We start from the raw sequence: 12,363 nt of genomic DNA on the forward strand, positions 1-12,363 counted from the left end.
TACTCCTGGGGCTCTTGAGTGGCTCAGTCATTTGAGCCTACAACTCTTGATTTCGGCTCAGGTCATGATCATAGGGTCACGGGATTGAGCCCCGCATCAGGCTCCACACTGAACATGGAGCCTGCCTGAGATTCCTTCCATCCCTCCCTCTGCCCCTCTCCTGTGCTTGTGCTATCTCTCTTTCAAAAATTAAAAAATAAAAATAAATAAATAAAAGTAACTACTCCTATTAAAACTGCTGACCCGAGGGGCACTTGGGTGGCTCAGTCATTTGCACATCTGACTCTTGGTTTGGCTCAAATCATGATCTCACAGTTCGTGAGTTCAAGCCCTGCGTAGGGCTCTGTGCTGGTGGCATGGAGCCTGCTTGGGATTCTCTCGCTCTCTTTCTGCCCCTCCAAGGCACTCTCTCTCTCTCTCACTCTCTCTCTCTCTCTCTCAAAATAAATACATAAACTTAAAAAAAAAAACAGAACAAAAACTGCTGACTTGAGAAGTTCATGGGAATAGCACAAAAATCAGGTTATAAGTGAGGAAATTAAAAGCATTCTTTACTTTCAAATAATAAAGTACTTCTTGTTAATCATTTTATAAGTTAGTTAAATGACAACATTAAAAGTGGTATATCCATAAAGCAGTAGAACAGCAGTTTATTGTCTCATGATGTATCATTCTGCGTTTCTCTCAGAAGACTGAAAATCATTTTACACTCTTATATCTCTTTTACATATTGCATATCAGTGTCCAGACTTCCTAGACCGTAAATCCATAACTGAGGAAGGGAGTTCAGAAGTGAGACTACCAGTGCCAGAATAGGACCACTTAGGAGAGGGTGGAGATGTGTATGGATTTAAAAAGCACATTCAAAATGATCATTGTTCTGATTTAGCCATGACAGGTGATATGGTATATTTTGAAGTTTCAAAGAATATTAAAGGATGCATGGTTTGATTCCCAAAACAGAGCACAAGTTAAAACAAATTTGAGGATCACTACCCCTAAATCTACATTGCTTTCCACAAGAACAGGGTAGTACAATAAAATGTCAGCTCACACTTGAGCAAATCAAAATTCTAGGAATTCTTTGTACTGGAGGAGATAATGCTGCATAACATACCCCTGTGTAACAGTCTACTGAGTTCTCTAATCAGAGTAAGCTTAGACTTTAAATTTGACATATACAAAGTAGAAGCTTTCCTACCTACCTAAAGCATGCCTACACTTATCACCAAAAGTAGGTGTACTTGAGAAGTAAACACAGCATTTCAACTTAGTATGATCTTACAAGGCAGAAAAAAAAAGGTCGGGTCACTTTTCTTACAGCCACTTTTCACCCACAAGGAAGGCAACAGCCATAACCTTTCTTTACAAAAAAGATGAAATCAATATCATTACAAGACTGGATTATTAAAAATCTTGAGTCTCACTTCACCACCAGTCCATAACTTCTGGGCCCATGGGAGCAGCCGAGTTGAGAATTAGGGACAAGTTGGAAATTTCCTTAGCCTGTTGGCAGCAGTCACCACGTAGAAATGTTTCTTGGTGTTAAAGAGGGGGAGAAAAGGATAAAAAGTATATTTTTAGACCAATTGTTTTAAGAAGAAATAAAAGGACTTAAACAAGTTTAGCCACTTGGGTTTGTTCAAAACTGAGAATCTAATGGGGAAAACAAGTTGGTGGCAAAATTCCAGTAGAACAGCCCCATGACTCTGGAGCATTTGGGAGCAAGTTATGAAGTGAGAAAATATACCCTCTTCTTGTGAAAAATGGAGCCCACTGGAATGGGATTTTTCAAATTGTGATTCAAAATTCACCAGTGAACTGGAGAGTGTGATGCTAAGTGAAATAAGCCATACAGAGAAAGACAGATACCATATGTTTTCACTCTTATGTGGATCCTGAGAAACTTAACAGAAACCCATGGGGGAGGGGAAGGAAAAAAAAAAAAAAGAGGTTAGAGTGGGAGAGAGCCAAAGCATAAGAGACACTTAAAAACTGAGAACAAACTGAGGGTTGATAGGGGGTGGGAGGGAGGGGAGGGGAGGTGATGGGCATTGAAGAGGGCATCTTCTGGGATGAGCACTGGGTATTGTATGGAAACCAATTTGACAATAAATTTCATATATTAAAAAAAAAACCCACCAGTGGGTCATGAAGTCAAATTGGTGGGTTATGAACAGCACTTTTTTTTAATGAAACCAAATACCATAGAACAGAAAATATCAGAGTGTATTTCACTCTGTTTAGCAAAGGCTGGATGTTTTTGTTTCATATGTGTGTGTATGTATACATATTTTTATATACTGGCTCTCTAGGTAAAGGCTTTTATTTTTGTTTTTTAGTGAGGATCTGAGTTGATAACAAAATGTTGGAAAGCCACTTTTCCTGGAAGGCAATTTTTCTTTTTATATCCATGATACCCAAGGGTTCTGTTGTAAACAAAATTATGAAGCTTTTAAAACCTAATAGGGCTTTCCCAGCCCCTCTTTCTGAAATGTGGAGGAGTCAGATCTCAAGCTTCAGGCAGTAAGTTCCAAGCACTTCCCTACTACTGTTACTGAGAACATATGCTCAAACTTTATTCTGTCCTTTCAATTGTCCATATAAGTATGAACTAAATGCCACCTTTATACCAGTTGGTTTTGGTCTGTGGCATTCTTTAATCAAGATCACAGGTTTTGATATAAGAGACTTTTTTTTCCCTCCCAAATAATCTATTTAGAATGAAAATGTAAGTTAAAACTTAGCAACATTTCTTTCAAAAGACACATTAAAAAGACAAATGCTACCTTAAAAAAACAAACAAAACAGATACCTTCCATTTCCTCTGAGCCATGTATTTCTGCAGTAATAATTGGGATTTGAGACAAACTTTGGATTTTGAAGCTTTGGCAGGCAAATTATTCAACCACTCATGTTTCAGGCACTGCGTGGCACTCATTCTGCAGCTGTGAAATCAAACAGAGGTTGAAACTTTTAGTTAGGGTTGCCTTTTCTGGTTTTCCAGAAATTGGTTCAGCTGGGTAGGAAGTGTTAATCAGTGAATCGATTAATCATTCAAGCAGATTCATGCCACAAACTAAAAAGGAACTCCTCATGTCTAAAATTCCCTTCCTTAAAAGTAAAAGAAAGTCATCAACAAAAATGTTCCCTGCCTTCTACAGAGGGAATGTATCACAGTGATTAATCACCTCCTCCAGAAAGAGCTGGGAAATTGAGGCAGGAAGTAGGAAGGCCAGGTGGGCCTGGAATTGCTCTTAAGAAGAAAAAGAACATAAGTCTTGAAAAAAGCTTGTCTCTCCTTCCAGAGAATGATGTCCTTTTTGTTCATTTGAATTAGAAATATTTTACCTCTCATAACTTTTCACAATCAGAAGAACAAAATAGTAAAGGCCAGGGAACTATGGGCTGTCTCAGAGCTCAGACTCTTGGGCCTCACCCTGGGTCATTTGCCATTATTTCTTTATGTCTGAGTCTCTGAGTATCAGAAAACTCCATGGTTCAACCCATGACTTTGATATGCCTGCTGAAAACTAAGTAGGTCTTCATTATCAACAAATGAGGTTTTCTGGCTCTTATTCTGGGGAATAACATCTGCATATCTCAACCTTTTTTCAACATTAATCTATTAAAGTGATTACTTGATAACTTACCGAGGACTAATTTATATATGTGGTCCTTTTTAAAACTCTATCTAGATTTTATGCTCCTGTTGTTTATTTTTTTATTTCCTTCATCTCTTTCCCTGTTACCTTTTTTGTTCCAAAGCCATAGCAGACTAAGAAATCTTGGACAGAACTGGTCCAGAGAAAGCATAGCACCAGCCTGATCTTCACAGCACCCAGATGGATGGTCACCATCAGAATGGTTTCTGAATGACAAGCAATTAACGGTACCTCTTCTCTTTGACCAGCAGGCGGGAAACAAAGTCCTTGGCCTCTTCTGACAGCCCTTCAAAGGTGTCAGCATCAAACTCCCAGCTACAGTTCACAATGAAATTCATGGTCTCTGCATCTGTTTCCCCTAGAAATGGGGATAAACCACTGAGTCTACAGAGGAGAAAAAGGACTGTCAGTATGTAGAAGCCATATCTGCCAACATGCAATGACGGGATAGAGGTCTTACAAGGTACAAGCAGCTCTAACCAGAATTCAAAAGAAAAGTACCCCTATTACTTCTCAACAGGAGATAGTCCAGTGTGTTCTGTTAGGGGAGGAAGTGGCAGGACTAAAAATTTAGAGGCATGAAGAGTATTTGAATAAATCCTCAGTCATGCTTACCTATTTTCCCCTTAGCCTGAAGCCTAAGAATAAATTGAGACCCAATCCAATATGTCCATTTATGAAATAGATGTTAACTTAATTTAAAAATATCCTAATATGTCTCTGATACAGCCTGGTTCATTTAAATATTACTCTAGGCCTCAGGGGCCAAAGGAAAACTGGCTTCATTAGGTCCCTCTAGAGTGAGGGTAGAGAGATAGGACACTCTAACTGGCTGGCCTCGGGCCTCAGACTTCCCCCACCTGGTGAGGTACACACATACGAAGTGTGGGGACACAAGGTAGCAATTATGCCATAATGACAAATCTGGGAGCAAAGCATGACTTGATTGGACCTCTGAGGAAATAACCAAGGGAATTCACAGAGAGACAAGGATGCTTAATCTGTGTACATATCTCCTCTCAGTCCATGCTAACTCTGCTTCCTCAGTCCATAGAAAACAGGAAGCACAGGACAGGAGGGACAAGTTAGATGATACATCAGACAGTGTTCTGCCCTGTCCATCTCCTCTCCTTACCGCTCTGGTGCACTCCAGCCCCACTTGTACTATAGCACATGCATTTCCTTGCTGGAGAGCTTCTTCTCTGGTGGAAGCTGCTTTATCCACCCAGAAGTTTCAAGGAACCAATGCTCTCAGGACCAGCTCACAAGCAATAACTGGTAAGAGTTGGTGTATAAACACCCTTACACCCTCCCCCCTCAGAATAACTGTGAGGGGCTGTTCCACGATGGATCCCAGACTTCCCCGATAGTATTCAACTCCAGTTGCCTACAGTGGTAAGTGCTCAATAACACATGCTTTACTGGTGTCTTCTCCCATCTCACTCCCTTACTCCTCTGTTGGCATTTCCTGGGAACAGCTCTCAAATAAATGACTCCACACTCAAATTTTCTCTGCTTCTAAGGATCCCAAACTAAAACAGATGGCCCCTATTCTCACTAGGAGCCAGGCTCCTGGGCACTCACAGCATGTAGGTAATGACCCCCACACTCCACATGTCTGTAGGGAAGGACACAAATTCGTAGTTGACGACTTCTGGGGCCAGGAACTCTGGAGTGCCGAAGTTCACCTTAAGCTTCTCCCGAGGCTTGTACCTGGGGACAACAGGATGCAGAGGACCATGGGAGTGAGCCCTGAGAGAATTCCTGGGACTAATTCCTGGTCAGAGCTAGACATTCCCAACCCTTCCTGTCTGCCATGTTGTCTGGACCTCACATCCCACCACGTGTGGTTTTCTGGATAATCATCATACCCCCAGGCCCCAACTTTAGACTTTCCTAAGTCACTAGGGAGAATCAGAAAACCATAGTCCTCTTCCTCCTAGCAGTTACAATGTCAAAAGGAGAGAAGATCAGTGTATCTTATTTGGCATGCAACCACATGAGCAAACACAAACAAATTGGATAGCAGCTCTCTGTGGAGGTCCGTCTGGTAGTGTGACCATTATTGTTGGAGAGATGACAGTAAGAATTAGAAAAAGCAAATATGTTCAATATCACAAATCATCAGGAAAATGCAAATCAAAACCACAATGAGATACCACTGCACATCATTGCTACTATAAAACAACCAAACAAACAAAAGATCAGAAAATAGCAAGAGTTGGCTAGGGTGTGGGGAAGTTAGAACCCTTGCTGGTGGGAATGTAAAATAGTGCAGTTGCTGTGGAGAACAGTATGGCAGTTCCTCAAAAAATTAAAAGTAGAACTACCATATGATCCAGCAATCTCGCTTCTGGGTATATATCCAAAAAAATTGAAAGCAGAATCATGAGGAGATATTTATATACCTGTGTTCATAGCAGCATTATTCACAATAGCCAAATGGAGGAAGTAACCCAAGTAAGTGTCTATCAATGGATGACTGCATAAGTAAAATGTGGTAGATAAAAATACATAATAATAATGTGGTAGGTAATAATATAGTGGAATATTATTCATTCTTAAAATGCAAGGCTATTCTGACACATGCTACAACATGGGTGAACCTCCAGGACATTATGCTAAGTGAAAGAAGTCATTTGCAAAAAAACCAAATACTATATAGTTCCACTTAGGTATGGTACCAAAAGTGGTCAAATTCAGAAACAGAGGACTTTTTAATTAATGGTGTGTTTTGACAACTGTTTACAGGTTCCTTGTCATGAGCTGCTGTGAGTTAGGTCCAGAATATCATGCACCACCCCCCCACCACCACTGGTGATTCACACCAGTGTGGATGAGAATAAATGATTGTTTTAAGCCTCTGCAGTTTTGAATCATTTGTTAAACAGCAGTATTGTGGCAGTAACTAAGCCTAAATGTCAAAATATCCACCAAGACCCCCTCGCCAAATTCCTAGCATAAGGCCCTCTGTGACCATAGGGTCACCTATGAAGTTGCAGCGTCACAAGGTTTGGGGTGGGCATCTTCTTTCCCTGCCAAAAGATCTGATGAAATAGGCTTGGATTCCAGTCTGAGCATTGGAGCAACATTCTGGAGACCAAGAGTAAACTTCCCATCCTGTCCCTATCCTTGACCCTTGACATGACCCTACTTAGACCCACCAATGGCTCTCACTGCCCAACCTGGGGTAATGTTGGTCCCTCTTGCTGGATGTCACAGCCTCTGAACATCCGTATGTGCCCCCTACATGACCATAACCCTACTGACAATCTCAGTACCTTCTAATAGCTCCACCCAGAAATACAACTTTACTTTCGATGGTTTGTATTACAGGAAAAAATTGGCTTTTCCTCCCTCTTTATAAACATTTAATTCCTGTGACATATAAAATGTGCTCCACCTGCACATTCCCCCACAGATTGTTCCTGCTTCCGAGGAAGCAGGCCAATTTGGCAAAACCCAATTTGCCAAATGATCCTTTCACCCAATGGCCAGTTTGCTGGACTGTTGAGGATGTTTTCGATGTTTTCCTTTTGCCTCATAGCCAGAGCCTGTGACTCTGTCAGCACAGCTCTGCTGAGTGCGGTTTCCTGAGTACCACGTGTTCCAGACACCTGCACTTCCCCAGTGCCCAGCAGTTTTATGTGGGTGGCCTTCTCTTAAATGTGGCTCTGCATGTTTATTTTCTTGAACTTGCCCTCTGCCTCTGGTTCATCAGCAAAAATTATTGTCATCAATGCCTTTGACCATGTTAATGAATTTATCAGACAGTTTGGGATGGATGACTCAGATTTTGACTAACTGATGTTTGGTAAGTTGACCTACAGCCTTTTTCACCTCTCCAGCAGGCAACACTCAGTGGCCTATAGTATAATGTTCCAGCTTCTTAGCCATGACATTCAGGACTCCCTATTAATGCCCTCATCTTCACTATATCTCCCTCCCCCATCCCCACCCCAGCTCCTACCTTCCCCGAGAAACCCTGCACATGTGCAGTGTACATCCTATACTGACACCACCCCAGCCCCTCACCCTCCCATCCCCCCCAACCACCCTCACCCTCACCCCCAACACGCTCCAGTGTTGTGCTGGAGCCACTTCTCATGGGTGCATGAGAGTCAATTGTGTACATCTCCTCCCAACTCTGTATTCAGTGATGTCATGTTAGTAGTTTGAAGTCAGCCAAAATTAGCAAAGGTTACAAATCAAACCCCATTCCCATCCCGCCCACCCCTACAACTGATTGTTAAACATTTACCAGTATCCTACTGCCCCCAGATAACAACACCTTGTCCATCGCTCCTTTTTAGCTGCTCAGAGAAGCCTTCCCAGAACCCAGGAGCCTCAGCTGGTTAATTTTTGCTCTGAATTCACAGTTTGTCACTGTAAATACTCATTTGGCAATTGGACATCTGGCATTTGTGAGGGTACTACATACACATCTGGGAGGGTATACATTCCTGATGAAGACAATATTGCCCCAAGGGGGTGAACACCGGTTCTTGGAAGGGCAAAAAGTCTTAGCTATTACAATGGTTTCTGGATTTCCAAAGGGCCACAGAACATAAAAAGATACAAAGGACAATTGTAGCATTAAATTTCATGAGGAGGGGCCTGGCGATTAGGAGAGAAATGTCTAAAAAGTCCCTTTGGAAGCCAGGCAGTGATAATAAAAAATAGATTCAGAGACATTGCTCTAGTGTATAAGACACACAAGTGTATAGGATGCATCCCAACTTTATAAGACATTATTTGCAAAAATATTAAACAATTATTTACATTATGAATTGAATGTGATTTTGAAGCATTTGGGTTGGGGGATTTGGCACTGTTCATGAAAAGCAGTACTGTACATTTGGTACAGTAGGACGATATGAACTTCCCTCTACTGTTACTCTCATGACATTACCTGTGGCCTCCCATCCATCATGGGGGCACTGAAAATGCATCTTTGACCCCTGAAAAGAGGTAAATTTACCACTTGACCCAGGGAGATTGCCACTATGGTTTTGAATGCTATTTGTGGGAGGCAGGTCTGGACATCAGAGGCTGAGCTCAGGCAAGTGGCTGTCTCCACTGGGACAAGGTTTTGCTTTCTTCCCCTTGTGGATGGAGCGGAAGATACCATTAGGCCTATAAAATGGCAAAAACAACTTCTTTGTGGAAAATGACCATCAGGGTGAGAGAAATTTTAAAGAGTTTAAATTTAAAGAAAATTCAGCTGTGGTGTGAAGACCTACCTAGAAAATATGTGATTCCCAGAGAAATGTCATTCTTGGTGGAAATAGAATTCTGGAGGAGTCTTGGAGGATGGGCATACAACTGTTGCCATGTTTGTAGACTAGGGATGCTTGAAGGTTTGGGGGACATTCCCTCCCCAATATGAAGGGTCTGTTACTACCATTGCTAAAAACCTGCACCACTGGGTGTGCATGCCAGGGACCAGAACCCTGCAGAGGCACGGCATTCATCATACATTGGTCTGGACAGGTTTGTAAAACTATGGACATACTGTCCTTCACCAGGGTTTGGGCATTTTAAGGGACTTTAAGATATTTTTTAAATTATATATGATGTTTATGTACTCAAACTTGAGAACCTAACCACCTTCATAGGATGGGTCTGCACTCTCTATGTATTATTTCATTTAACCTTCCTAACTGCCCGTGTCAGCAAGTATTTCATGTTATCATCACTTTACCAAGATTTAACCAGTCTTGAGTGGCCCCAAACCACATACCCCAACATCACCCTACACTGTTACATATGCACCTTCCTATTTAAACCACTCACTTCCTGACAGGGAAGGTGCTAGATCCCTCACATAGCTCAGCACATCTTGGCCCCAGGCCTGGGGGATGAATAGAACTGATCTGAGGACACCCACCCAGTGGCACTCCTTGAACCGTCCCACCCTTTCTGCTCACACTGGGGTTTGAAGTACAATTAATCCCACAGCCTTTTAAGGAGAAGCAGAGTCATGCAAAGTCTGCATGAAGCCACCCCTGGGGTAGTAACAAGGCCTATCTGTACAACTGAAGGCCACCAGCCTCTCAGTGAAAAAGTTTTCTGTGTCAGTCCCAAAACTCAAAAATTATCTGAACTGTAACCATATCCAAGAGAGCCACAAGCAGTTCCCAAGGAGTTCTGTCAAAGTGCCAAACCACAACCCCCTTACCTTCTGGCCAGCCCAAAGTCAATGATCTTAATTTGATGTCCTGTCTGATTGACACACAGTATGTTCTCCGGCTGGAAAAGAAACAGATGTCTGCTTAGCTCAGCCAACAGCTAAGAAGGTGTCAACTCCCATGCTTATGTCAACAGACCTCAGTTTCCCAGCCTCCAAGACAATAAATGGCCTAGGGCAGCCCTACAGGGATATATAGATCATGAAAACAAAGTGGGCTGGTGTGAGACACTAAAGAACTGTGTGGACTGTGGAGAACTGGTGGCCTCCTGCCCTGTGAAAAGCAGCTCCAGCCACCAGTCATAATGAAGGAACGCAGGCCCAGTTGCCAAACTTCCCCAGTCCTCAAGAGAAGCCAGAATACATATTTTTATGTGAAAAATCCATGATTTTAAATACTGACAACTCAAATTTAAACATATACCCAAGTGCAGGTGTCAAACAGAACACTTCTGTGATGCAGACTTGACCCACAAGCTGCTTGTGTTGAGACTGTTGGATCAGGGTCATGGTTTCAAAGCCTAGCTGCACATTATAATTATCAGAGGATCCCTCAAAAGTCCCAGTGTCCAGGCCCCAACCCCAACCAATTACATCAGAATCTCAGGGGTGGGAACCAAAGCTTCAGAATTCCAGTCAAGGAGATCAGAGCTGCTCAATGTCAGTCAGTCTGCCATGTTATGGTGACAGCTGTGACCCACAGGGTAGAGATGGTGGTCTTGGGATGCTTCTCCTCTTAAGTCCTTCAGATCAGCTCTGAGGCCTGGAATGATGCTTGCTGCTTATGCAAAACAAATTTGGATGGGGTAGGGTGGTGTACACACATGGGGTGTACGGTAGAAATGCCCTGAAGACCCAAGGCCCAGTGCCTGAGGCCAAGGGGTCTTTTATCTGAGTCTGTGGCCTTAGGTGAGTCTGTTCCCATTCCTGAAACCTCAGTGTCTCCATCAGTAAAATGGGAATAATAACCACTTCCTGCTTTCCTCCTGGGAAGGTATGAGGATTGAATCACATAATATGCATGAAAACACTGTACAGATTCCAAAGCAAATGTCAGGTACTATTTCTCTCAACAGAAGGTTTTATTGGTGCAATGGAATTAGGCAATGAATGCCTCAGATAGGAGCAGGAGATTTAAAGTTTCCATGTCTTCCTCATGAGGTCTGGAAAAACACTGTCCGATAGAAATATAATGTGAGCTACATATATAATTTAAAATTTTTCCAGCAGCCACATTAAAAAATTAAAATTAAATAAGTGAACTTAATATTTATAGCAGCATTATTGGAGTATAAATAATAAATATAAATAATAATGATGATATCATAAAATTCACCATTTTTAAAGTGTAAAATTCCCTGGGTTTTAGTACATTCACAGAGTTATGTAATAGTCCTTACTATCCAACTTTAGAACATTTTTATCACATCAAAAAAAAAAAAAAAAACCTCATACCCATCTGCAGTCACTCTCCATCTCCCTCACCCCTAAATCTTGGCAAGAACTAACATGTTTTCTGTTTCTGTGGTTTTGCCTATTCTGGACACTTCATATAAATGACCATACAAATGCTGGCCTTTTACATCTGTCTTCTTTCACTCAGCATAATGTCCTCAAGGTTCATCCATGTTGTAGTATGTATCAGTACCTCATTCTTTTTCATAGCTGAATAATATTCCATTGTATGGATGTACCATATTTGTGTATCTATTCATCTGATAGTGAATATTCAAGCTGCTTTCACTTTGGAACTATAATGCATAATGCTGCTAAGAACATTTATGTACAAGTTTTGGTGTCAACTTATGTTTTCAGTTCTCTTGAATACATACCTAGAGTTAAAATGACTAGGTCATATGGTGATGCTACATTTAACATTTTAAAAACTGCCGAACCGTTTTCTAAAGTGGATGCACAATTTTACAATCCTACCAGCAATGTATGAGAGTTCTAATTTCTCCACATCATAGCCAACACTTCTTATTGTCTGTCACTTTTTTTTTATTTTAGCTGGTCTAATGAATATAACATAGTATCTCACTGCAATTTTGATTTGTGTTTCTCTAGTGACTGATGATGTTGAGAACTTTTCATGTGCTTATTGCCCATTTGCATATCTTTATTGGATAAATGTCTGTTCAAATCCTGTGCCCATTTTAATTTGTCTTTTAATTATTGGTGTGTAAGAGTTCTTTATATATTATAGATATAAGTCCCTTATCAAATCTATTGTTTGGAAATATTTCTCTCATTGTATGGGCTGTCATTTCACTTTCATGATATCATTTGGAGCATAAAGGTTTTTAATTTTGATAAAGTCTAATTTATCTTTCTTTTCTAGCTTTTTCTTTTGAGTCATATCTAAGAAATCATCACCTAATAATCTGAGGTCACAAAGATTTACTCCTAGGTGTTCTTCTAAGAATTTTATAAGTTTAGGTCTTACATTTAAGTCTGCAATCTATTTTGAGTTAGTTTTTGTTTACAATATGAGTGTATTCTTTTGCA

General features: G+C 41.1%; 1 protein-coding gene across 2 annotated transcripts in view; it reads right to left on the reverse strand.

Moving 5' to 3' along the window:
- Nucleotides 1–532: 532 nt before the first annotated feature.
- Nucleotides 533–12,363, reverse strand: part of MYLK3 (myosin light chain kinase 3) — a 44,745-nt gene continuing 32,914 nt past the window's right edge. Inside the window, exons 9-13 of one of the 2 annotated variants that reach the window (XM_078438545.2) lie at nucleotides 9,847–9,917; nucleotides 5,250–5,378; nucleotides 3,897–4,049; nucleotides 2,816–2,948; nucleotides 533–1,538 (exon numbers count right to left, since the gene is read on the reverse strand). In XM_078438545.2, the coding sequence (XP_078294671.2) occupies nucleotides 1,479–1,538; nucleotides 2,816–2,948; nucleotides 3,897–4,049; nucleotides 5,250–5,378; nucleotides 9,847–9,917 (546 nt within the window). In that variant the 3' untranslated portion in view covers nucleotides 533–1,478. The remainder of the gene's footprint in view (nucleotides 1,539–2,815; nucleotides 2,949–3,896; nucleotides 4,050–5,249; nucleotides 5,379–9,846; nucleotides 9,918–12,363) is intronic. The other variant, XM_078438544.2, reaches the window with a different exon arrangement.

Source organism: Panthera onca, chromosome E2 (assembly GCF_046562875.1).
Source record: "Panthera onca isolate mPanOnc1 chromosome E2, mPanOnc1 haplotype 2, whole genome shotgun sequence".
NCBI lineage: Eukaryota > Metazoa > Chordata > Mammalia > Carnivora > Felidae > Panthera > Panthera onca.